The sequence below is a fragment of the Struthio camelus genome, chromosome 27 (genome assembly GCF_040807025.1).
Source record: "Struthio camelus isolate bStrCam1 chromosome 27, bStrCam1.hap1, whole genome shotgun sequence".
Lineage (NCBI taxonomy): Eukaryota > Metazoa > Chordata > Aves > Struthioniformes > Struthionidae > Struthio > Struthio camelus.
The window spans coordinates 5,426,069-5,451,514 of record NC_090968.1 but is presented as its reverse complement, the minus strand read 5'-3'; the positions used below and the strand labels follow the sequence as shown (position 1 = coordinate 5,451,514).

The following is a 25,446-nucleotide window of genomic DNA, read 5'->3' as shown; positions in this document are numbered from 1 at the left end:
CGAGCCTGACCGCGGCCCCCGTGGACTTTGGCAGCCCGCGCCGAGCCCGGTTAGGCGGAGGCGGCCGCAGCCCGGAGCTGAGCGCCCCCGGGGCTTTGCCGCGGTCGGGAACGGGCCGCGGCCGAGGGCAGAGCGAGCCCCCGGGCCGGCCGGACCCCCCCCCCCGGCTCCTTCCCGCGCCCGGCTGCACAAGCGCCTGTAATTATCCCGGCTCCCAAGGCTCCCGGCCTAATAACAGCCGGCTTTTTATAAAGCACCGTGACCGCTGCCGGGGGGAGGAGGGCCCGCTTGTCCTCCGCCGCTCCTTGGGAGCCCGCGGCGGTGGGAGCGGGCGATGCGGCGGGCTCGGGGCACGCCGGCCGAGACGCCCCCGCTGCTCCTGAGCGCGGGCCCGGCGGGTCGACCCCACGGCGCGGACGGCGGCCCCGCTCTGTAATTTGCCGCAGACGGGAATAATTGGGGCAGCGGGACGGGCGCTGCCTGGCGCCGCTCCGGCAGCTACAAAAGCCGCCGCCGAAGCCGGGCTCGGCACCGCGCGCCGGCCGAGGTGCCCGAGGTTTCGCCGCGTCTCCTCCAGGCTGGTGAGGGCCTGGGGTGCTCTGTGCCCCCGAGGGGTGTGGGGGCAGCAGTGCGGGGTCTGGGGGTGCCCCGTCCCCCGTCCGGTGCTTGGGGGGGTCAGTGTAGGGGCTGCGGATGCCCTGTCCCCCCGTCGGGTGCCTGGGGGGGGGACAGTGCGGGGTCTGGGGGTGTCCCGTCCCCCCCCCCGGGTGCCTGGGGGCTCAGTGCAGGGTCGGGAGGTGCCCCGTCCCCCCGTCAGGTGCCTGGGGACTCAGTGTGGGGTCCGTGGGGTGCCTGGGGGGGTCAGTGCGGGGTCTGGGAGTGCCCTGTCCCCCTCCGTCAGGTGCCTGGGGGCTCAGTGCAGGGTCTGGGGGTGTCCCGTTCCCCCGTCAGGTGCCTGGGGGCTCAGTGAGGGGTCTGGGGGTGCCCCGTCCCCCCCCATCAGTTGCCTGGGGGCTCAGTGCGGGGTCTGTGGGGTGCCTGGGGGGGTCAGTGCAGGGTCTGGGGGTGTCCCGTTCCCCCGTCAGGTGCCTGGGGGCTCAGTGCAGGGTCTGGGGGTGCCCTGTCCCCCCGTCAGGTGCCTGGGGGCTCAGTGAGGGGTCTGGGGGGTGCCTGGGGGGGTCAGTGTGGGGTCTGGGGGTGCCCCATCCCCCCCGTCAGGTGCCTGGGGGCTCCGTGTGGGGTCTGGGGGTGCCCCGTCCCCCCGTCAGGTGCCTGAGGGCTCAGTGCGGGGTCTGGGGGTGCCCCATCCCCCCGTCAGGTGCCTGGGGGCTCAGTGTGGGGTCCGTGGGGTGCCTGGGGGGCTCAGTGCGGGGTCTGGGGGTGCCCCGTCCCCCCGTCAGGTGCCTGGGGGCTCAGTGCGGGGTCTGGGGGTGTCCCATCCCCCCCGCCGGGTGCCTGGGGGGGCTCAGTGCGGGGTCCGTGGGGTGCCTGGGGGGCCCGGGGCTCCGTGCGGGGCCGGGGCTGGCCGGGCCCCGGGGGGGGGGGGGGGGGGGTTCGTGCCCGCCCGGCGCCACGTGCTCGGCGCCGCGTGCTCGGCGCTGCACAGCCCCGCGGGGGCGGGGCGGGGGCGGGGCGCGGCGGTGACGCGGACCAATGGGAGCGCGCTCCGTGCCGCCGGCGGAGCATGCGCGCTGGCGCGGCCGAGCGGCGGCGGGCGCAGGGCTGGGAGCGGCGGCGGCGGCGGCAGGTACGGCCCGGAGCGGGGCCCGGAGCCCGGAGCGGGGCCCCGAGCGGCGGCGGCGGCAGGTACGACCCGGAGCGGAGTGGGGCCGGGGTGCGGCGCGGGATGGAGGCAGCGGCCGTGGGGCCGCTCGCGGTAAAGGATGGAGGAGCCGGGCCCGCGCGTGGGGTCGGGAACTGGCGCGGGGCTGCGGCCGGGGGGCTGGCTATAGGGGACTGGCTGTGGAGCCTGGGACCGAGACTGGGGTGGGCTCTGGGACCCGCTATGGCATGGGCCATAGGGGCTGGGGCCAGCTGTGGGACTAACTATAGGGGCTGGGGCCAGCTATGGGATGGGCTATAAGGGCTGGGACTAGCTATAGGGGACTGGCTATGGAGCCTGGGACCAGCTGTGGGACTGAGTCTGAGATCAGGACGGGGATGGGCTCTGGGACCAGCTGAGGAGCTGGGATGGGCTCTGGGACGAGTGGTGGGACCGGGTCTGGGACCAGCTGAGGAGCTGGGATGGGCTCTGGGACGAGTGGTGGGACCGGGTCTGGGACCAGCTGAGGAGCTGGGATGGGCTCTGGGACGAGTGGTGGGACCGGGTCTGGGACCAGCTGAGGAGCTGGGATGGGGTCTGGGACCAGCTGTGGGGATGGGTCTGGGACCAGTTGTGGAGCTGGGATGGGGTCTGGGACGAGTGGTGGGACTGGCTCTGGGACCAGCTGTGGAGCTGGGATGGGGTCTGGGACCAGCTGTGGGGATGGGTCTGGGACCAGCTGAAGAGCTGGGATGGGCTCTGGGACGAGTGGTGGGACTGGGTCTGGGACCAGCTGTGGAGCTGGGATGGGGTCTGGGACCAGCTGTGGGGATGGGTCTGGGACCAGCTGTGGAGCTGGGATGGGGTCTGGGACCAGCTGTGGGGATGGGTCTGGGACCAGCTGTGGAGCTGGGATGGGGTCTGGGACCAGCTGTGGGGATGGGCCATGGGGTCTGGGCCCAGACGAGGCCCAGGTAGGGGCTGGCCTATGGGTTGGAGGACTCAGAGCATGGGTTGGGGGGCTGGTAGAGGCTTGGGGAGCAAACCAGGCTTCAGGCAGGGATGGGGGGTGGGCTCTGGGACCAGGCAGCGGGGCAGGTGGACTCTGGTATTGGGGAAGGATGGGCTTGGGGACGGGGACGTGGCGCTGGGACAGGGCTGCCCTAGGGCTCTGCCCAGCAGCAGCTGCCAGCTCCGGCTGCCAGCGGGGCTCGGGGCTTGGTGATGAGCCGTGGGGCCGGCTGTTGGGGTCGCTGTGAGGGGCACTGCGTCGTCCGCACCACGCAAAGCTATAGGTCTCCTGTGTTCTCTCCCCGGCTTCGCCAGCGGCCCCGCTTTGGGCTCGCTATCTGGGCGCTTCCCTCCGTAAAGCCGGGCCGGAGAGCCGTGGAGCAGAAGTTGGCAGGCAGGAGGGGCCGCCACGTGCTAGCAGGAGCGTTGCCGCTGCGCCGTGTCCTTTGGCTGCGCTCGGAGGCTTCCCGGCAGCCCGGGCTGGGGACCTGGTGCTGGGAAAGTGGCCGGCGGAGGGGCTGATTCCCCCCCGCCCCTGCTGCCGCGGGCAGAAACGCGGGTGCAGCCCGAGCAGGGTAAACGCCGGTGCCCGATCCCGCAGCGTCGGCCCCGTGCGCCGCGGCGTGGGGTTGGGACGTGCCGTTACGGGTGCGGGGAGCTCCTGGGCTGTGTGGTTTTTTTTTTTTTTTTTTTTTTTTTTTTTAACCGCTGTCAGCCCTGCGTTTCGTCTGCGGGTTGCTGGGAGATTTCCAGATGAAAATCGCTATACAAGGCAGTGGTCTGCTCGTCTCTGGCCTGGTCTTGCGAGGCTGCCAAGGAGAGGGGTAGCAATGCCACCAGCCATCAGTTTGGCTGTCTGGACACCTGCCTGCTAGGGACTGGACCAACGCCTGCTAGAGATTTTTAGGGAAAACTACAGGAAAAGAAACGTAACGTTGGCCAGATGACGCCTGGGGGAATAAAGAGGCGGTGGCAGCTGTTGGCTGAGCTGCGGCGCGAGCGTGGCACGCTGCCGCGGAGGAAGGGAGCGGACGTGCCGAGGGCATGGAAAACCTGCCCGCCGGCAGACAGGTCCGGGGCCATTCGCCGCTGGGGGGGCGGTTTTTCTGTCTCTGCTCCGGAAGGAGGCTGGGACCGCGAACAGCAAACAGCTTTGGCCAAAGAGGAGGGGAAGGGAACTGCAGGGCAGGCTCAGCCCAAGCTTTTCTGAGCTGCTGGTGGTGAAAGCAGCTGCAAACGGCCGCTCTGCCTGCGGGAGGAAACGTGGGGCAGGAGGAGGGATGCCGGACCAACCGTGTCCACCAGCTGACGGTAAGACGGGCAGCGATGGGGGGAAAGCACGCAATGCTTCTGGCACGGCAGGCCCTCGGCGCTGTGGTCTGCCCGGGCTCAAAGCAAACAACTCTCGGACCCGATGGGAATTGTTCCCTGACGTCATCGGCTCTTCCAGGTGTGAAGGCGCAGATTGCACATCTGGCCGCAGCTCCCACGCGCGCCGCTTCGCTGGCGATCCCGCTGTTGCGCAGCGGGGCATGAGAGCGTGCTGCTGGCGCCGCTGGCGCCGCTTCCCCCAGGGGCTCGTTGCCCCCCCCCCCCCCCCGGGTGTTGCACCATTTGCGACAGTGAGCGAGTTTTACGTGGGATTTCGGGAAGCGTCTGGTGAGGGAAGCGTCGGTTGCTGTGCTTATTTGCTGGTGTTTTTTCTTTGCACAAGTTGTTCCTGACATTCCCTTCCCGGTTGGGAGGGTTTTGCAATCGGAATCGATAGCTCTCGGGAAGCATGGGGGGGTGGGGGTGAAGTTAATTTAGGGAAATGAGCTGTGAATCCGTGACTGAGGCTCTGGCTCTTCCTCCTTTGCGCTTTCATCACCCTGCGTCTCCCTAGGGCATCGATCCCCCGCGTCCGACAGCAGCGAGGCCGAAGCGCGCTTGCGGGCTGCGAGGCGCTCCGGGGTGAGGGCAGGTTTTCTTTGCCCCGTCCCGCCGCTGCGGGGCCGCCGGGAAGGCGAGCGAGCGATAAAGTAGGTCAAACACCGAGCCGCACTCGGCAGCACTGCTCCCAGGTGCTGGGGTCCGGCCAAGCCAAGGGTGCCCGGAGCTGGTCCCGCCTGGGACGCGGGCGTCCTCCCTCCTCCTCCTCCTCTGTGGGCCCCCCAGCAAGTCAGGAAACGCTGCAGACTGCCTTTGAGCTGGAGCCGAGCGGGCTGCGGCGCTCTCGGAGAACCGGGCGAAGGGCCCTGCGACCCGTGCAGGCGGCGAGGGGACGCCCTTGAAGGTCAGACGCGGCGGGGAGCGGAGGGGATGCCGGCCAGCCCGGGGGGCTACGCCAGTTGGCAGTGGCGGCGAGAGATCGCGGCGAGGCCGCAGCAGGGTTTTGTCTCCCCGGCGCGTTGGCTAGCCTCCTCCGTGCCCCTCTCTGCTGCGCTCCTCCTTGGGAGGAAGCAGCCGGCGCTTGGATGCGCTTTACACCCTCCCTGCCTTGCCATGGCCTCCACCATGTTCGGGGGGGTCTGAGACTCCCAGCCCTGTCCGTGCCACCCCCCTTGCGCTCTCCTTCCTGAGGAGCGGCTCTTCCACCTCATCTCTTCTTCAAAATACAAGGGGCTGAGCCAGGAGTCGGTGAAACTGAAAATCCCTGCGGGACACTCCCTGCCTTTTGTTTGGCAGCTGGGTAAAAGTTGAAGTCCGGCTTTGCACCACGTATTCTGGATGTGCCCGTCTTGGGGGTGGTTTTGGGAGCAGGTTCGGTGACGTGGCCGGCGCTGGGGAGGGCTTTGCGGTGTGGGAACGCTGCGTGCTGTGGCGCTGGTGATAAGGCGGGCGCTCCGGGCGCGATTAGCTCCCACGGAGCGGGGAACCGTGCGCAGGTTGCTCGGAGGTGGCACGGGGCCGAGCGAGCCTCGGGGCGAGATGTGGAAAAAGCACTGCGTGTCCCGGCCCAGTGACGTTCAGCGCCGCGTCCCGAGGGCTCCTGACCTTGGTGCCTCTCAAGGCCTTGGAAAGGGAGGATTTGGCTTTACAGGGAGCCTGAAGGAGTTCTGGAGGCCGAGGAGGGTGTTTGGCTTTCACTGGGGCATGCGGCGGAGGCGGCAGAGGTTTCTCGGGTACCTGCGCAGAGCTGGTGGTCGCGGTCACCAAGGCGAGGGTGCAAGTCCAAGTGCACCAGGCTGGCCTGCACGTGCTGCCAGAGAGAGGAGCTTATTCCCCTCTTTTGGGAGGAGAGGGGTTAAGTCAAAGCATCTGGGCTAAGCCCTTGCGGGAGGAGGCTGAAACCTCCCAGGCTGGTGCTCTCCTAGAGAACAAAGCTCGCAAAGTGGCAGTAAGCTCTTAAAACCTGCGGGAATGTGGGCCCTTCCGAAGGGGCAGGCAGCGGTTGCTGCGGAGGGAGCCAGCCCCGGCCCGGAGGGGGTCGGGGCCGCCGCACGCCCGCGGCCCTGCTGCCGTGTGCGCGGGGCACGGAGGAGCCCTGCCGGGCTCGGCCTCGCCGCCTCGGGCAGGACTCTGCCTCCAACCAGCCAAGTCTATTTTCAGAACAATTGGTTGGCCGGCATTCAAAAATGTCTCGGGTCTGTTTTTGGAGGAGACCGAAATCTGCAACCCGTTAGCACAGGCCGCTTGTTAGCGCGGCGGGGTGCTGACGCGGCCGGCCGCAGGGCCGGAGCCCGGATTTACCCAGCGCCGGAGGCAGGGCTGGTCCCACGGAGCCGTGCAATCGGCACTGAACGCAGAGCACCCCCCCCCCGGGTATCCCCCACAAACCGCTTCCCCTGAGGAGCCCCCCGGGCCGCCGAGGGGAAGCCACAAGGCAGTGTGCGTCCTGGCACCCGCGTCCTTCGGTGGGGGGAAGCAGCGGGCCTGGAGCGTGGCCCAGCCGGTAACCCTTTGTGGTACCTGAGCATCCCTCCTCCTCCTCGGTGCTTTGACCCCTGCCACCGGTGAGGATCGGCCCGTTTTGTCTCCAAAGGCTCTGCCCCAGAGCGGAGGCTCGAACCCTGTCTCCTGCAGCCCGGGAAGCACTGTTTCAGCTCTGATTCCTCTGCAAGGAGGAAGAAGTCCTGGCCCCTGGGGACCGGTGTCTGGTTTGCTTGGGTGTTGCTTGCAGAAATGCCCCAGGGGTGGGAGGAGAGACGACTGGAGGCGCAAGATGTGCTGCCTCCCAGGTCAAAACTTACTTTGGACTCTGGCTAAACACATGCCCAAAGGGTGCAGCTGACCTTCCCAGGGAGATGGATACGTTTCCTGGCACGCTGGGTTTGCTCTGATAAGGCCTCGTAGCAATGTTTTCGCCAGACCAGAGCTGTAACCTTTCCCTCCTATGGAAAACCTCCAAGTCCACGGTGTCCAGGTGGTTTGCGAGCTGTGCTGCTGTCCTAGAACTCGTCACACGTCCAGTGCTTTGGTGGTGGCTTGCTCCATGCGCTGTGACCCCAGTGAGCAGCAGAGGGTTGGCGAGGATCCCGTCTGCCTGGGCAACGTGTATGCGGGGCGTTTTCCACCCCAGCCACGCCACGAGAGGCCTGTGCCCTCTCCGCTTGGCCGATGCTGTTCCTGCTCGTTGCAGCAGCGTGACGCGTGGGAGGTGTGCGGACCCCCAGGGCCTTCCGCCGGGAGCGCACCGCTGTTCCTCGGTGTCGGCTGGGAGCAGCCCCGCTGGCAGGCGCGCGGAGGCAGCGGGTTAGCCAAGTGCAGCTGCGGAGCGCGGAGGGCAGAGTTGTTTTTCTGCGCGGCAGGCGGTGTGTCCTTGTGAATCCCAAATCTGCTGTTCACCTTCCAGTAAAGTTTTTCCAGGAAGGCAAGGCTGGGCACAGCTCCAGTGTCTCGGGTGGACGTGTCGGACGTGTGCAGCCTCCTGTGTTTTCTCCCGGGGCCTTTCTTTGCACCCGGCGCGTTGGTGGGTGCACCCCGGCACTCACCCCAGAGCTCTGCTGCTTCACTTTTATTGATCTCCGGCATACATGAAAGGAGCAGAGAGGGCAAGGATTGATTCTAGACAAATATTATAAAGGCATCTACTGTCCCGCCCGGGAAGGACACGGTTCATTGTAATTAGCATAGTTAAAATATAACCTAATGAGCATGCCACCTCTGGCCTCTGGGCTCCTGCGTCCTCCACGCGGGTAGGCACATCTCTCCCTCTGCCTTCACGAGGGCCTGTGCCGAGGTGCGTGCGTCCCTGTCCAGCTGGCACAAGTGGTGCCCCGGCTGGGGTGTCTGTGCGTGACGTGGCCGGTTTGGTGGGCACCACCAGGACCCAGCTTGCAGAGGAGCTGCACTGCAGCTGGGTTGGTGCTCCTGGCATCGTACCTGCCTCACTGCTTGCTCCTGCCTGCTTTCCCACCGCCAGCCTCTCTCTTCCAGGGACTCTGACTTGCTGCGGCGCCGGAGAGCCCCCGGGAGCTGTGTCCGAGCAGCTCTCCACGCCTCGGCACGTGGCTGTGGTGAGTGCCCTGCGGCGAGGAAGGGGAGCAGGGGTGCTCGGGGAAGTGGTGCCTAGAGTTTGGCTTGGGCGGAAGAGAAGTGGTGGATATCTGTGGGCTGGCCAAGCTGCTCCCAGGGCTATGTCATGCTTTACATGTCTTTTCCAGCCAGCGCTGGTAGGCTATGGCTCCCGTTCGCTGCAGCAGCTGTGGCATCCAGCTTGAAAGTTGGTCTGGCCCTGTCTGCCCTGCTGGGATCAAAAGATGCAGCAGCACGCTCCTCTTGGAGAGGCTGATCTGAAGCATCTGGTGCCTTGTTCTTTCTCCGCAGGGTCAGAGCTGCCCCGGGGAGTGCACAGCTTTAGGCATGTCACGGTGCTCCTCTCGGCTGCCTTCCTCACTCTGCCCAGGGCGGCTGACACTCTCACCCCATTTGCTGCAGAGACCCTGCTTTCAGCTCGGTATCTGCCAGCCGACAACTTCCCTGCATCGAAGGCAGGCGAAGCAGCTCCTTTGGGCTTGACCCATCATGCAGAGCAAAAACCAGCTGTCCAGTCCCTCCTTGGGGCTGGGGTGCTTTGGGCCTTGACTGTGGGAAGCTTTCCCCTCTCTGGACTGGGGCTTCCTGGCAAAGAAATCTGCTGTCCTCTGCTGCCATCTCCTGATGGAGCCACAGGGCGGAAGAGCCCTGCCACCCTCCCTTCTGGGCGCATGGCCCTCAGCATTAGGAAACCCGTCCCGGGCAAGGGGAGAAGCACAGGGCCAGGGCTTTGCTGCAGGAGCCCTTAGATCGCGCAGTGATTGGAGCTGCTGAGGATGCTAAGGCTCACCGCAACACGTGTCTTCTCTTGCAGCATCCCTGAGACACCATGATGTCAAACACAGGCCTCCGGGGCTGCTGCCTGCTGGTGCTGCTCTGCCTCCTCCCGTCCCCACAGGTATGGGCTGGCAGGGATGCTGCAAGCCCACCAGCGCTCTCCGCAGCCTCCTTCCTGCAGGACCTCCTGCAGCGGTACGGCGAGAACGAAGCCCTAAGCCTGAAGCAGCTCAAGGCCCTGCTGAACCGCCTCGACGTGGGAGTGGGACATGCCAACGTCTCCCAGTTGCCACAGCAGCGTGCAAACCTCTCTCGGGTAAAGCTTGGTGGTAGCTTGTGGGCTGGTGCCGAGTGGCTGTCCTCTGCTGCCTGGGAATCTCAAGGCATGTGTCTCTTCCCTCTCCAGTGCTTCAGCTCCGTGGAGCTTTTTGCCATCCACAACCTGAGTGAGGGCTCCACAGTGGGGCACAGTGAGTTCAAGGAGTTTTGCCCCACCATCCTGCAGCAGCTGGAGTCGGGGGCGTGTGCCTCGGAGAACCTGGAAAACGAGGAGAACGAGCAGACAGAGGAGAGCAGGCCCAGCTCGGCTGAAGGTGAGTGGTGAGCTGGGGTGCGTGAGTGCTGCCCAGCTCTGGACATGCTGCTTAAGGATTTGAAATGCCGTGGGACCTGCAGGACATCTGGGCCCCATTCCAGGCGCTGGGGCACAGGCCAAGTCTGAAGGAGACGAGAGCTATTGAGGCTACTGCAAGAGGAGGGCAGCTTTCTGACAGCAGCTGGGAGTCCCTATGGGTTTCCCTCAGTTTATGTCACAGGCTCCAGCGAGGTGCTGTTGGCTCAGGACTTCTAGCTCTGGAGCTTGGTTTGTCCCCTGATTGCATATGCCCAAGGTCAGAGCTGTTCCTGTAGCACGGCTCGCTGGGATAGCTGCATATCAGGGGCTTACTGCAAGCCCTGCTGGATGGGCGGGGGTGGTTGGGCATGTTTTGGAGCCTGCTGGGCAAATTGGGCCCTATCCCACCAGCCTCTGGCCACCAGCTGATGCTAAATGAGCTTCCATGCGTCCAGGCAGGCCCTGATGCTGCCCAAGGTCTTGAATCAGCTGCCATGAGCATGGCATCTGCTTTTCCACCCCCTGAGGCTGGGGTGGGCTCAAGAAAGCCTTTTTCAAGCAACTCGGAGGCAGACAGCCTGTTCAGAGGACTTGTTTCCTCCCCTCTCCCCGCCCCTGCACCAAAAACGATGGTTTATGTCACAGTTGAAGCGTCCGGAGCAAAGGGAGAGATGCTCTGGTGCAGCGTGGCCAGCCCCGCGGTAGGGGCATAGTCCTGGAGTGAGCCTTTTCCGCCTGCCTGGATCCAGGGCAGGGCCGTGCCGGCGGTCTCCAGAGCGGCTGGTGCTGGGCCCTCCTGCCTTCCCCTCACCGAGAGCCTCGGTAATGTCTGGCCCTCGTTTCTTCTCGTTCCGCAGTGTGGGGCTTTGGTTTTCTCAGTGTGTCGATGATTAACGTAGCCTCCCTGCTCGGAGTCTTCATCGTACCGTGTACCGAGAAGGCCTTTTTCAGCCGGGTCCTCACGTTTTTCATCGCGCTGTCCATCGGCACGCTGCTCTCTAACGCACTCTTCCAGCTCATCCCAGAGGTGCGGTAGAACGTCCCTGCCTCTCTCCTGTCCCAAGGGCGGCTCTCCGGGCGCCTTCTCTGCCTCCACCCTGCCGAATTGAATCGCTCTCTCCGGGACCTGAGGCTGAGGGGATGTCTCTCTCCACGCTGGCTCCCTGCGCAGGGGCTCCACAGGGCTTTCGTGCCCCTCTGAGCACCAGGAAACGCTCTTGAGTGTGCAGGCAGCGCTGGAGAAGCCGTGCCATCCATCTCTCTCAGGGAGCAAAGGTGGCCCCAGGTAGCCACAAGGCTGCTGACAGGGTCCGAGGTGCGTGAAGGTGCTAGGAGAAGCTGTTAGCTCCCTCCCGTGGGCTGTGTCTGGTGGCCCTGCTTCAAAAAGGAGCTTCTCCCTTTCCCTGTCCTCCCTCCAAGGGATGTGTTATGCTCTGCTTCATGCAGAGAGCTGCCCAGCGCCTGGCCGCTGAGACGCAGTGGCGCTAGTGGTATGAACAGCGTGGAAAGGCCTATGTGAAAGAGGAAGAATCAGAGTGTAAAAGCACACAGAACATCCTGGAGAAACACCAGCTTCCTCCTGAATCAGCAGGCTTTTCTAAGATTTTTACTTGCTTTTTCAATTTTTTTTGCTGATTTGCAAGACTGATGTTCCCAGAAGGACTTGTGCTTACGTGAGGTTTCCTGGTGCTCTGATGGGTCTGACAGATACGTTGCAAATTAATTGTGTTGTAATTGTACAGTTCTGGAGTTGAATAAATATATCCACGTGCTCTCAGATTGGGTGCCTTAGAAATGCATGTGCTTCCCAGCCTCCGGTTCAGGTGGCCAAGCAGAGCCCTTTTGGCTCCTGTGGACAGAGGAGCTGACCGGATCCATGTTCCCGAGCAGCCAACCTCAAATCCGTGCGCGTAAGATGCAATCTTCACCTCTGAGCAGAGTGTCCTTCGCTGGGTTCTGCCCCGCTGCGTTACCTGCCACGAGCCTTGCTCTCGGGCAGAGCCTCTTGCCTCTTCTGGCCACCTGCCTGCCAGACAAGAGGATGTTTTTCAAGGCTCCTTTTCAACTCCAGAACTGCAACTTTTATTCACTGAGCATAAAAACCAAGTGCCTGTATTTCCTGGTCTGCCAGGAACTGAAATGACTCATGTACGCTCCACCCTGGTGACAAAATGCTTTGAACCGGAGTGCCCCGGCATGGCTCGCAGAGCCGCGTGGCCCAGTTGGCTCCGCATGGGCTGTCCATGGATTTCTCCTCCTCCGGGTTCTGCTGGGGGACGAGGATGGAGTGTGCAGGATGCTTGGGGGACCTTGGGGCTCTGTGGCACTGGAACAGCAACCCGATGCCCCTCAGGGCAGCTGCTGCTGGGGAGGTTGGGGGCTCGGGGAGCAGGGCCGGCATGCCAGCTTTGAAATGGCCTGGCTGCCAAAACTTGGCTCTGGACTGGGCGCTTAAAGAGAGTGTCTTGCTTAAAGGAAGAGCTCCCTCCCATTTGTTTGGTAGGAGCTAGACAGTGGGGTTTCCCCTCGGACCTTTCCCAAAGGGCTGAAGAGTTCGTTCCAGAGCCACTTTGCACCAGGTTCGCCCCTCTTGAACCAATTCCAGATGAATGAGCAATCACTAATGAATGTCCTCTTCTCTCTCCCCTCTCCCTCCCTCCTCTCTCTTTCCTTTTGGCATGGACACATTTCTTCCCCTCCCACCCCTTCCCTACATTGATCTTTTTTTTTTCCACTCTGACAACTTCCCTCGTCCGATTTCCCGGGGTGGGTTTGGCATGCACACCACAGTCTGGGGTTACGGTTTCCTCTGCGTGACCGTCATCTCCCTCTGCTCCCTGGTGGGGGCCAGCGTGGTGCCCTTCATGAAGAAGACCTTTTACAAGCGGCTGCTCCTCTACTTCATAGCTCTGGCGATTGGAACTCTCTACTCCAACGCCCTCTTCCAGCTCATTCCCGAGGTATGGTGAGGACCTTCGGGTCGGTCCTTTTCTCTCTCTGGGGCTGTTTCTCTCTCTGGGCCCCCGCTGGCTGGAGAAGGGGGAGCCAGTGGAGTCAGAGGGGAACTGCAAGCGAGAGTTGCGTGGAGAGTGAGGTACGGTGGCTGGAAGCCCCTCAGGACCGTGATCGGAGCTGGAATTTCGCAGCCCTTAAGCCCCACTTCCAAAGCGAATCACTCCCCTTGTGCCAGGGAGACCTCAGGTCTACTTCAAGCACAAAAGTCCTATTTTATTGCTGTGTCTAGCCCTGCAGGCAGGTAGCCTTTGTGTTAAGACAGTAGAGGCTTTTTAAGCCCGTTTTTAGCATCCCTGCCCTGTTACGGATCGATGGATCTGAGGCCTTGGGGCACAGGCTGCTTGCCTGGGAGAGTATGGAAGATTAGGTGCATGAAGGTACTTTCTGCACCTTCTCCTGAAGCAGCCGCTGCTTAGAGGGAGGTCAGAAAGCAGCAGCAGTATCGCCCCAGAGGTGCCACAGCAAAGGGAGATGAAGATGCTGCTGGAGTCCATTTCTCAAGCCTGTCACTTGGCCTCTTTGTCTGCAGGCCTTTGGATTCAACCCTCAAGAAGACTATTATGTTTCCAAATCTGCTGTGGTGTTTGGGGGTTTCTACCTGTTCTTTTTCACAGAGAAGATCCTGAAGATGCTCCTGAAACAGAAGGACCAGGTGAGGCTGAGGTTGCTTGGGCCACTGTATCAATGTCCTGCTCCGTTGTGCCGGGAACCAAGGTGGCAGTATGCAAAGATAGGTCTTTGCCTGCCGAGCAGCTTTTACTTAGATTTGGGAAGGGGTGGTCATGCTTTTTTAATAGCATGCTCTCATGTCCTGACTAGTGTGTTTCAGCCTAACTTAGTTAAATCAACGTGCCTTAGGCATGTGAGTGGGAAACTGCAATAACATGGCTGACCCTGTGAGCCCCCTGTCCCTGCAGCATCACCACGGGCACAGCCACTACAGCCCCGAGGCCCTGCCTTCCAAGAAGGACCAGGAGGAGGGCATCACCGAGAAGCTGCAGAACGGGGACTTGGACCACATGATCCCTCACATAACCGGCGAGCTAGAGTGCAAGACCCCCTCTGGGGACGAGAAGGTTGTCGTAGGCTCCCTGTCTGTCCAGGTTAGTGTGTAGCCCTGTGGGGTTGCGGGCGGGAGATCTCTGTGGCCACCCGCAGCCAAGCAAATGGAAAAAACTGCCCATGAGTGAGCAACAGTGATTTAAACTCTATTGCATCTGCCTGACAAACACCACCTCGGGCAGTGCAAATCATGTCCAGTTGGTTCAGCAAGACCCTCAGTTCAAGCCTAGCGCGGATTTAATCCAACAAGGCATATGTTTTCAGCAAAGGCGTGTGTCCAACAGCTCTCTGCTTCCTCATCCAGGTGCCCCAGGGCCTTGAAGCTTTTTGGCAGAGCTAGGGAGGACAGGTGAAGCCGTAGCTGTTCTGGGGTGGGTGCCGAGTGATGGTCCTCATTGGACTGGTTTGTTGCTGAGCTCCCATCGCCTGCGTGTCTGGGTGTCTTGGCAGGACTTGCAGGCCTCCCAAAGCGCGTGCTACTGGCTCAAGGAGGTGCGGTACTCTGACATCGGCACGCTGGCGTGGATGATCACCTTGAGCGATGGCCTCCACAACTTCATTGATGGACTGGCAATCGGGGCATCCTTCACCGTCTCTGTCTTCCAAGGGATCAGCACCTCCGTGGCCATCCTCTGTGAGGAGTTCCCTCATGAACTGGGTATGTGAGGCTTCAAGGTGCCCTTGGTGCTACGAGGGTTCTCAGTCCTACCCTTCTCAACACTAACTCTGCCGCTTTCCTTGTCTAACGGGGTATCAAAGGTTGACGCTTACCCGTTGTTTCTCGAGAGGAAGAGGAACGTGGGATGGAATAAACACAGTACTGGTGAGGGGAAGGCGAGGCAGTAAACTACACTGAGTAATCACAGCTCTAAAAATAACGAAGTAATATGATGTCTGAGATTTAAATTTAGATTGAGACATCTAAAAAAAAAATCTTGTCTGCTTGGGTGGGGGGAGGTGGGCGGTGGTCTGAGTTTGAATGCCAAGGGTGGTGCACAAGCACAGCCAGCAGTTTGCTGGCAGGCAGCAGTGCTCTTGGCGCGGTCAACGCTTGGCACTACTGGCCAGGTGACCCCGTGCTCAATGGCCTGTCATCTCCTCTGTGGATGAGCAGGGCTGGAGAACAGGGAATCCTCTTCCTTCCTTAGGACCCTAGATTTTTGAGGCAGGCTCTTTAAAACAAGAGCAGACATGCCAACCTTCTTAAAGTGCTTGCCAAGCTAAATGGGGAAGGTAGCACGTACAAGACAGGTTTCCAGGAAAACTCAGGGCAATTTGATCTCAGGCAGAAGCAAGTGCTGAATATGACCGCCTCAGTGCTGTCCTGAAGCGTCTGTCAGCATTTGCTGCCAACCCCCTGCATGCCTGGTGACTGTGCCCTCCTTCCTCATCTTCGCTGTCCTCTTCTCACCCGTGCAGGGGACTTTGTCATCCTGCTCAATGCTGGGATGACCATCCGCCAGGCACTCTTCTTCAACTTCATCTCGGCCTGCTGTTGCTACGTGGGGCTGGCCTTCGGGATTGTGGCCGGCAGCCACTTCTCTGCCAACTGGATCTTTGCTCTGGCTGGAGGAATGTTTCTGTACATTGCACTGGCTGATATGGTAAATGCCAAACGTGGGAGCTGCTGGGCGTGTGGTGAGGGCCTTGCCATATTGGTCTTTTGTGTCTTGAGGAAGGGCTGAACGGCCTCAGTGCTTTGCCTTCTGGACTGGGAGTGCAGTGATTTGGGGCTGAGAACCCTGGGCTAGTTGGTGGATGTCCACCTAGACTGTGGCACTAGGTGGGAAGCAGTGTGCAGGGGGTGGAAGCAGGCGGGAGGTTGGAGGCTGCTCCTGCCACTGAACCCTGCCATCACTCTCTTCCCCCAGTTCCCCGAAATGAATGAGGTCAGCCGGGAGGACGAGCAGAATGGCAGCACGTTGATCACCTTCGCCATCCAGAATGCAGGGCTGCTGACGGGGTTCACCATCATGGTACTGCTCACCATGTACTCTGGCCAGATCCAGATAGGGTAGGACCAGCCCATCTCGGAGACCTGTATCAGTTTTTCGTTTGGGGGGGAGGGAGGGAAGGGGGAATTTTCTTTTTTTCTTTTCCTGCTGCAAGCATACGACGGTACCTGTGCAGGCACTGACAGCACAAAGCACTACAGAAGAAGAGGCATTGCTTTTAAAACTATTCCATAGACTTCATATTATTTTGATTCAAGGGTGAGGGGAGGCTTAATCCCCTTTGCCCTAGGACCGAACTGACAAGAGGATCTCTTTCCAGTGTCATATCCTTTCCCTCCTCTCCTCACATCTCCTGGGAAGGATGGAGTTGGGATATAGGAGCTCCTCTAGCCATGTTGCTCTCCTTATTTTTGGAGTGGTCTGATGGGACATGATGTTCTCCCAGCCCCTTTGCAGAGGGTGAGGAGGACGAGGGCTGCGGGATACAGGGCTAGCGCTGGACGCGAGCTGCCTCTGCCTGCTCATCTACCAGGGAATGGATGCACGGGGCATGAAAAGTACCACTGCAAAGAAGGGGAATGGAGAGCCGCCGTGTTCCCAGGCATCGCACAGGGAGTTGGTGTTTCTCTCCTGCGTGGGGAGGTGGTAGCGTTCCTTCGGGAGCACAGAGACCAGGACAGGGTCTCCTTCCTCTCGGAGAGTTATGTACCAGCCAGGTCCTCAGAGCTCCGCTCAAAGAACAGATGGCCCAGGGCAAGAGGAGCCGACGGAGGCTCGGGGAAGATGGCTCGTGATTTGAGCATCATCCTTGCTGTCTTCAGAAACAAGTCTCCAGAGCTGCAGCAGTTACTGCCCTGGTTCTGCCCTGCTCTTTCCTGCCCTGGCAGCCTGGATGATACCCTGGGAGAACTGGGCCAAGAGTTTTTGAGCATGTTCTGGGTAGCAACGCTTGGAGCAGAGGAGACCAAACTGTATCCCATGCAGGTCGGACTGACGGATGCAGGCAGCCGCCAGGAGAAGGCTAGCAGGATGTTGTTACCTCCCTTGGGCTCCCTGCTGCTGTAAGGAAAAAAATCCTTCCTCTCCTTCTGCAGTGGGAAGCCGTGCAGCGATACTGCAGAGAAGAGAGCAGCGCTAGGCAAGGGCAGAGCTGGGACGGCGAGCCCTGGCCACAGGCTTCCTAGCTAGGGAAGCGGTCCTTACACTGTGACCAAGTTCACGATGAGACCTGTGATCAGACATCTGTTTTTAAACACTGATGCTGCTGAGTTGCAGAGGTTCAGGGTGGGGAGGGGGGTGGGGGGTTTTTTGTTTGTTTGTTTTAAAAAGAGACTGTGAACCTCTTTAGGTTGTGTGTTTCCAGCCTTAGGGAGTAGCTAGAGAAGGGTGTAACAGGCACTTCACAGTTCTGCTTCTGGGCTGGCTTCCCCCAGATTCACTAGGTGAATTGACTTATTATCATATTGATAATGTCCATCCCACCCGTGTCACTTGAGGTTCCCTTGCACCCCTTTGTCCCCTCTGCCTGTCCCAAACCCTATCCTGCATCCAGCAGTGGCGAGTTTGCGGCCGCGTTGACAAACAGGAGCTGATTTAGGCAGCTTAACCTAGTGGGTATAGCGCCAGATTAGGATGAAGGAATGGTGCTGGCCTTGCTTTGAAAAGCACTCTGAGCTCTGCAGATCAGAGCTACTGACGCGTCCAGAGTGGCTTGTCGCTGAGCGTCATCCTTCGTTTCCTGCCTGCGCAGGTGGCCGCGAGGTGCATGTGATGGGCTTACCGCTGTCCTGCCACCTCGGCTCTGCGCTGCCCTGCCCTGGGAGCAGGGGCTCAGGCCCTCCACACCTTCCTTTCCACCCTTGTTGGAAGGCAAAATGGAAGGTGTGCCAGTGTATCCGCAGAGCTTTCACTCCCCTTCCTACCCATCTAAAGAGATAAGCCACCTCAGCCTTTAGGGCTGCAGGCATATCAGCACCATCCAGCAGCATCATAAGGTAGTTTGATCACTGGCTGCTGGTGCCTGGTTGTAGTTCCCAATTTGCCTTAGGTAAAAGCTGGATTGTATTCCTCTTATGCTCCTAACAGTCGTCACTGAGTCCCTAGGTCGAAGTGTGGCACTACCAGTATCCTTGTAGTACCCTTGGAGTCCAGAGGGGATCAGCTGGAAAGAGGTGGCAGAGGATGCAGTTGGCCTGATTCCCTCCCCTTGCCCTCCCGTGGCTGCCGTGGCACCTTCGAGGAGAGATGCACTCTGCTTTATCCCATGCAGCAGTGCCTCTTGTTCAGGTGGACAGTTGTTGTAAGTCACTCTTCTCTCTGTGCGGCTGGTCCGCTTCAAAGCAGCGTGGTCTGTTCCGGCAGGGCACCCCGGCCACGTCTGCAGCACCTCGTGGTCATTGCCCACACTTTAGGTGGCTGCTGTGCTGTTTTCCTCAGTAGTCAGGAGGAAATCCTCTACCTTGGGCCCCTCCTGGGGTATCTTTGCTGTGTCCAGGCTCGAACCTAAATAATTGTGATCATTGTCTGATGGCGTCTCTTGAATGACTGCTAAGTATCTCGAGGTGTTGCAGGCCTGTGGTGCTCTGAGACATGCAGGCAAGGCAGCAATCAAGAAGAGCTGTGTCCTTTGCCACAGCTTCCCAGGACAAGTTCTGGGTTGAAGTTAAGAGATGACAAGCCTCCTATACTGGTGTTTGAAGGGAGAGCTGCTACCTTTCCCTGCTGAGAGCTACAGCCCTGTCTAAGTTGATGTGGAAAAATTAAATCCTTTGAAGGGTGGCATATGTGTTGCCTGTTCTCTCTCAAGGAAGTATTTGGAAAGCACCATATCATTGGCAGCTTTCCACAGGGCAGAGGGCAGCTTTAGCCCTGCCAGGGCTAAGTCATGCCTGGCAGGAGCAGTTCAGTGGTGTGCACAGATGGGAAGGCCTTTGCACTGGAGGCGAGGAGGGAAATCTTTTGACATTGTCCCCTGGGGACTACCTCACAGTTGCAGACTATGGCTGGGAGGTCATCTGTGTTTCAGAGAGCTGAAAACGTGGTAAGAACTGATGCCTAGCTTCCTCAGAGCTGGTACAGGCCCCTCGATACGCCATGGAGATCATGAGTCTGTGTTCTTCTCGTTTCAATTTTAACCCTGTTTCTTGCCAACTGAGTCAACTGTGAGAAGTTTGCAACCCAGAGATTCAGGAGGTGCAATGTCCCTTGGAGAAACAAGGCTCCTTGCCGAGAGGTACCTAAAAGCTCTCGGAAGGGATTCTCCCAGCTGCTAGGGGAGTTTTGTGGGACAGGGGACCCTTCTGCCACCGAAGGGCTGTGCGGGAGAAAGTGCCTGTCTCTAGCCTGGGCAGGCCAGTACCAACCCTTGGGGAAGGAATGGAGCAGGCGGGAGAATGAGAAGGGAAGGTGACAGCAATTGAGCTTGTATGGGGTTTTTATCTGTGTTTCCCTTTTCCATGTCTGGTTAGAAGCTCAAGTTCCATCTCAGTATTTTAATAACTCAGGTGTTGTAAGAAATACTTGTTGAAACAAAGAACATAACTTATGTCATGTGAGTTGTAAAGTTATTTGTAAAATTCCATAAATAAAATATATTCTGTAACGACCGAGGATTATAAGCGTGCTCTGTGTGCTATGCGATCTGAAAGGTGAGCGCGAACACGATAGCGGAGGAAAACATCCCTGTGGCAAGAGCTATTCCGGTTGCGGAGCAGCCTCCCTGGGGAAGGGGTGGCAGCTCTGTTATTTCAGATTTTTTCCAAGTCGACGGAGTGGAGTCGAGCCAATCCGGCTGGGGTGATGCAATAGGGCCTTTCCAGCGGCTCCGGGCGCGCTGTGCAGTGCGGCGCGCCGATCGGGAGATGGCACTGAGGCCCGCTGCCGCGTCCCTCCTGCCCGGCCGGGCGCCTTCGGCCCCGCCGCTCCTGCCCGCCTCACGGCCTGTGCTTCACGCGGCGGCCTTCAGAGTCGAAAAGCCCTTTTCCAAGCGTTATTGATGTATCGGGGCGGCCGCCCGCGATGGTTTCGGCGTGTGGGCTGCGGGCTGCGCGGTGTATTCCCCTCTCGCTCGCACGAGGGAGCCTGACTCGCAGCGGCTGCGTCCTCGCTTCCCCTTCATCCGAACAGAAGCACGGTTCGCCGCGGTCTGCTTCGCGCTCTCCCGGCCTTTTTATACGCTCAGCCCGAAGGCGCCCGATCCCAGCGGCAAATACGGTTTTAGGAAGCCTGTTTCCGCTAAAGCAAACGAGGCTTGAAATGCTGTGGTGGTTTCGAAAATGAATAGTGCCTGCCTCAGCAAGAAAAGTTACGGTATAAATGTGACCCCGTCCTGTTGGAGAGGGCTGTAAAGGGCTCTGGGCACGCTGTCGTGCAGGAGCTCTGGGTTCCCATCCTGCTCCCCTCTACTTCAGACGAGACAGGGCGTTTGTGCCGTGCTTTTTTTTGCTGCAAAATCCTCTTGTTTTTCATGAGCGTATGTGACCTTAACCTTTCTGCTGAGATGGGTAACTGAATCCCGCGATCGTGGCTTGTTTCTGACAAAACTTATCCCTTAGGCAAAGTGAGAGTTTTGTGCTATTTCAAGTATGCGCGTAGCGGTTTTTTTATTTAGTCGCACATATGCCGAGGAGCGTTGCAAGCTGTTAGGTGCAGCGGGGCCCGGCGCGCTCTGTACTCCGAGTACTTGATTTCCCAATCTGCGGTGCTTGAGGGGTGTGGTGGCGTTTTATTTTTACCCTCTGTTTCCTCCACCACCCCCAGCAGCGGGGACGCAGCCTTTAAATAGGCCGGGCGGCAGCGGGAGCTGGCGCTACCGTTTCCGCGGCCCTCGCCTCCAGGGCGCCGGGGGTTTGGGGGGCCAGCGCAGGCCACGTTGGCGAGGGGACCCCCTGCCTAGGGGTAGCCGCAGTCCTGCACCGCCTGGGGCTGTGTCCAAGCGAGGGCAGGGGCGGCTCGGGGAGTGAAGGGGGCATCGCTCCCCTCCATCCTCAGGCCTTTCCCCGGGGCTGCGGCCCCCGAGGCCTCCGGCCTGCAGGCCTGGCGCCCGTCGCCTAGCAACGGCGCCCCTTCCCCTTCCAAGATGGCGGCAGGAAAGGGGCGGGGACGGCGCCGCCGCTCGCCCACGTGACGGCGCGACGCCGGCGCCGGCGTTGCCACCGCCCGCTCCTTCCCGCGCACGCGCGGAGCCGCCCCGCCTCCCGCGGCTGGCGGAGCCCGGGAGGGAGGGGGGGGCGGCGCCGGGGCTAGGCGCGCAGGCGCGTGGGGAAGGGGCGGCGCGGGAGGGTGCGGCGCCTGCGCAGTAGCGCGCCGGGGGGGGGGGGGAGGAGGAGGAGGAGGAGGGCGGTGTGGCGGTGGGGGGCGGGGGGAGCCGCGGAGCCGCCGCCGCCGCCGTCACCGCCTGGGCACCGAGCGGGTCGCTCAGCCGCCGCCGGGGCCCGCTCAGCCGCCGGCAGCATCCCGGGGCGCCCCCTCCTTTCGTAGCGAGGGGAGGGGGGAGGCCGAGGCCGGCTCTTGTGGTGGGGTGGGGGGGGGACAGGCGGCACCACCACCACCACCACCACCATGTCCGGGCGCGGCCACAACAAGCTGCCGACCACCGAGCGCATCGTCAAGGGTGAGGGGCCGGGGCGCGGCGAGGGCGCCCCCTGTCTGCGCGGGGGGCGCGCAGCGCGGGAGGGGGGCGCCCGGGGGGGGGGGTCCTGCTCCGGAGGAGTATCGGGGAGGGGGCAGCCGGAGGGGGCACCCCGCTCCAGGGCGGGAAGCCCTGGGGATCACCCCTTGTGGGGAGGGGGAGCCGGTTTTGGGGGGGGGCATCGAGGGGCAGCCCTAGGGATCACCCTTGGGGGGGGCAGCCGGTTTTGGGGGGGCATCGAGGGGCAGCTGTGAGGATCACGCCTGGGGGGGGGCAGCCGGTTTTGGGGAGGGCATCGAGGGGCAGCCCTAGGGATCACCCCTGGGGGGGCAGCCTGTTTGTGGGGGGGCATTGAGGGGCAGCCGTGGGAACCACTCTTATAGGGGGCAGCCTGTTTTGGGGGGGCATCGAGGGGCAGCCCTAGGGATCATCCTTGGGGGGGGCAGCCTGTTTTGGGGGAGCATCGAGGGACAGCCGTGGGGATCACCCTTGTGAGGGGCAGCCTGTTTTAGGGGGGGGGAATCACCCTGAGGGAAGGCAGCTGTGGGGATCACCCCGGGGGGGGGCAACCTATTTTGGGGGGGGGGCATCGAGGGACAGCCCTTGGGACCGTCCCTGGGGGGGACACCACTGGCTAAGGTGGGTCTGATGTGTGTGTGGGGCACCCCCGGTCAGGGGGAGCCCGATGGGGGGGGGATATCTGTGTTTTGGGGGGGGGGGGTCTGGTGTGTGGGGGGGAACACCTCTGGTCTGGGGAAGCTGGGGGAGGAGCATTGTGGTCAGGGAGGAGCCTGATGTGGGGGGGGGGGGACACCTCTGGTCTGGGGGAGCCTGGTGGGGGGGGCATTGCTATTCTGGGGGGGGGTGCACCCTTGCTCTGGGGGAGGGGGAGATAAGCTATGCAGGGGGGAAGCTGGCGCCCAGATCCACCTCTGGTGCAGTGCGGGGGGCGGGGGGGTGCAGATCCCCTGCAGGGGCGATGTGTCAGGGACCCCCTGCCCCACGCGTGTGAGGTGGGGGGGACGGGACACCCCCTTCCCCGGGGGCTGCGCTCGACACGGGGGTGCGGGAGGTCCCCTCCTGGCGGGCGCCGGGGTGGGAAGCCAGCGAGGAGGGAGGTCGGGCTTCCCTGTCTCGCGGGAGGGTTGGGGGGGGCCTCACGCGGCGTTGGGGGGAGACCTGGGGAGGGGGCGAAGGGGAGCGACGCTGCCCCGGGGAGGGGGGGGGGTGTCCTCCCCGCGGGGTCTCGGGCAGGGAGGCCGAGGAAGGCGCGTGCCTCTCCGTGCGCGTGGGGTCCTGGCTCCCGGACGCGGAGTGCTGAGGCCCTGCTCCAGGGGGAGGCTTCGGACCGTGCCCCCCCCCCCCCCCCGCCCGGGAGGGGGAGGGGGAGGACCGGTCCTGCCCTAATTCTGGCAGCTCTGCGCCTGTTTGCTTGTGTCTTGCCTCCCCTGAAGCTGCATTAGCTGTTTTGATGCCCTGAGGTGGATGCCAGCTGGCCCCCTCTTCAGGACCGGTTATAGTAGGTACTATTTTTGAAAGAGCAGAAGACACCGAAGCAGTTAATGAGGAGAGAAGTATGTTAGCTGAGAAACTCCTGGATTAGGGGGAGGCTTGTATGATGTACATTTAGCTGCCCTAATTGATCTGGTGCCATCTATCATACCCACGCATTGGGGAACATCCACTATACACGTTCACTTGCTTAAACTTTTGCTCAGCACCCACCACTGTAGCCAAGAGGCACCCAGCTGTTAGAGTTATACAACTGCACAGTTACTAAGGCTGCTCGCTTGGACAGCTTGAATTGTTGCAGGCAGTCGCGCTGCCTTAAGCCTGCTGATTAAAGGAGCTGCTTCCCAAGAAGGGTTATGATATATGGGTACGGAGGTGTGCCCACCCGATAGATGTCATCTCTACCTTCTACTCTGAACTGGTCCAAGTGATTTTTTTAGCCTGTCATGTGGCTGGTCACATGTTTAGATGTTAATAACTGTGGCCTCAAATGAAGGGAAAGTGGAATAGGATGGCAGCCTGGACTTTGAGGCTCCCAGGGCTTGGTTAGCTCAGTGCTGCCTGGGGGCTTTTTCTGGGCTGGTTTAAGCTTGCTGCGAGAAATAAGGCTGAAATTCTGATATGTTTGCAGGATCTGGGGTCTCCTCCAGAGCTGTGTGTGGCTTTATGATTTATTGGTCTTCGGGCAGTCTGAGTGGCCAGTGCAAACTGTAAATCTCCTGCTAAATCCCAGGCAGCTGCGTGTGTTTAGGTTGGCCTCGTTCGGGGAAGGTAATGTCAATGCAGCCATTATGATTCAGCCGAGTCGCCTCTGCTGCCACGCTATCCCGGCACGCCTGGTAGTTGAGCTTTCAGATTCATTTCTGTGAAATCGTATGAACGACCGCGTGGACGGTGCCGAGGCTGCGCGCGTTCTGCACAGAGGGCCCGGCGGCCGCGCCGTACCCAGACGGCCCGAGCGAGCTGAGAGCGGCCTTCGCTAATTAGTCCGGAGCCAGGTGGGGTTGAGACGTGCAGCGTTCGCTGGGGCTTGCGTGGAGACAGCCTGCTCCGCTCGCTGGGCGCACAAATGCACGCTGGCAATCTCGCGCGGCACGGAGGCCGGCCGCGGCAGGCTGCCTCCGCCGCTGGCGGTGCCGCACGCGTGCCGTGCGAGCTTCTCAAGGAGAGCGCTTGATTTCCCCCAGGTACGCTTGGGACGCTAATTTGAGTGACTCTGGAAATCCGGGGAGGAATATCTTCTTCCTTAGCTGTGATTATTGTTTAGAGGTGGTGACATTGTTCCACAGTTGTTAATAATTTAAACCTGAAGGTAAAAGCTAATTTCATTCAATTGAAAATGCCTACAGTCAAGTAGGATGTAGAATTTTAACTATGTTTAACCTATATATTTACGTCTCCAGAGCCCTGCAGAAAAGTTAATTATAATTATGTTTAATCAGAAGAAATACAATGTTTCCATTTGCTCCAGTTTTATGCTTAAACTTGTACTCAGGTAACTTCATGTTCGTTGCTAAAATCTCTTAATTTTTGGATACGTCAAGAGTTGCTTTTAGATAGCCCAGTCTACTGGCAGACTGTTTGCTGTTGTTAATAGAGATCATTATTTTTCAAACTTGGTGTCCTGGTGAGAGCACTTGTGGTGGTTATGCTGGAAATTGGAGTGATTTTTTGCATAGCTAGGTCTACATTTGCATAGCTACTTACCTGAGTTGCCAAAAAGGCTTGACTTAGCATCCACAGCTGATGAAATGCTATACAAATTTGCAGGCAGGTGTGTGTGATGCTTTGGGCTGCCACAGAGGCCCTGAAGCGGAGCTTCGAGTGAAACCAGTGCTCGAGCAGTGCTCGGATGCTCGGATGGAGACTGGACACACCGTGGGGCAGGCTTCCTCTCTCACGCCCAGGCTGGGCTCTCGGGGTCAGGACTTGGCATGGTGGGGGACTTGGTAAACAGGGCCTTGTAAAAACAAGCTATCGGAGACTTTTCCTATAGTAATTCTGCTTTGTTCCACCTGCAGCGAATCATGCCGGCAACATGTAACTTTCACTGGGGAGTAATGGTGGTTGTAAGCGTAGCTGTCTGCTGCGATTCACTCTTCCAAAGATACGTGAGCGTGGCTGAAGTGTAGAAGGCAATCCAATTTACTGTGTTTGCAATTGCATTCATATGAAAAATGCTTTAAAAAACCAGGATATCGGTTATTCAGACATTTGGCCAAGTCAAAGCAAAGGATCTGGAGCACCTTCTAGATCTGTGAGTTCATAAGGTGTCTGTCACTGTAGCTAGTGAACGAGGAACAGCTCAAATCTGGTGCTCTCTTTTTGGCAGCCTTTGCCATTGCATGTTTCTCAGTAATCAGTATGACATGCCTAATGCATATACTGTTTCGTGCTTATGCTAATTTGCACCCTTTTATGAAGAAGTGTTGCATTATGGCTGTTCTGTAGAGGGGTGAAACTGAGCCATTGACAGTACTTTGACACTGAGGAGTTGTACCCAGTTGAGGTACAACTGGGACTGGTGCTGCACGGTTCCTGGGTTGCTGGAGGCCGTGTAGCTAAAGGGGTCCTGTAAAACAAGTGGCCTGCTACCTTTCCCAGTTTGCACTTTGCTCTCCTTTCGTAAGCACATTGGCTTTTCCAGGCTCCT

At 60.3% G+C, this 25,446-nt stretch overlaps 2 protein-coding genes across 9 annotated transcripts in view; both read left to right on the top strand.

Moving 5' to 3' along the window:
- The first annotated feature begins 562 nt into the window (after positions 1–562).
- SLC39A14 (solute carrier family 39 member 14) lies at positions 563–19,257 on the top strand. 7 transcript variants are annotated; one of them, XM_068920630.1, is made up of 10 exons: positions 563–581; positions 8,132–8,211; positions 9,045–9,323; positions 9,414–9,600; positions 12,411–12,580; positions 13,165–13,287; positions 13,553–13,738; positions 14,148–14,355; positions 15,117–15,301; positions 15,569–19,257. In XM_068920630.1, the coding sequence occupies exons 3-10, from the start codon at positions 9,060–9,062 to the stop codon at positions 15,713–15,715; spliced, it is 1,470 nt and encodes a 489-aa protein (XP_068776731.1). In that variant the 5' UTR covers positions 563–581; positions 8,132–8,211; positions 9,045–9,059; the 3' UTR covers positions 15,716–19,257. The 7 variants fall into 7 exon arrangements, with proteins under 7 accessions (XP_068776731.1, XP_068776725.1, XP_068776726.1 ...); XM_068920624.1 differs by lacking the exon at positions 563–581 and adding an exon at positions 1,706–1,806; XM_068920625.1 differs by lacking the exons at positions 563–581; positions 12,411–12,580 and adding exons at positions 1,706–1,806; positions 10,478–10,647.
- A 1,719-nt stretch (positions 19,258–20,976) lies between these two features.
- Positions 20,977–25,446, top strand: part of PPP3CC (protein phosphatase 3 catalytic subunit gamma) — a 42,907-nt gene continuing 38,437 nt past the window's right edge. The window contains exon 1 of one of the 2 annotated variants that reach the window (XM_068920612.1): positions 20,977–21,263. In XM_068920612.1, coding sequence (XP_068776713.1) covers positions 21,212–21,263 — 52 coding nt within the window. In that variant the 5' untranslated portion in view covers positions 20,977–21,211. The remainder of the gene's footprint in view (positions 21,264–25,446) is intronic. The other variant, XM_068920611.1, reaches the window with a different exon arrangement.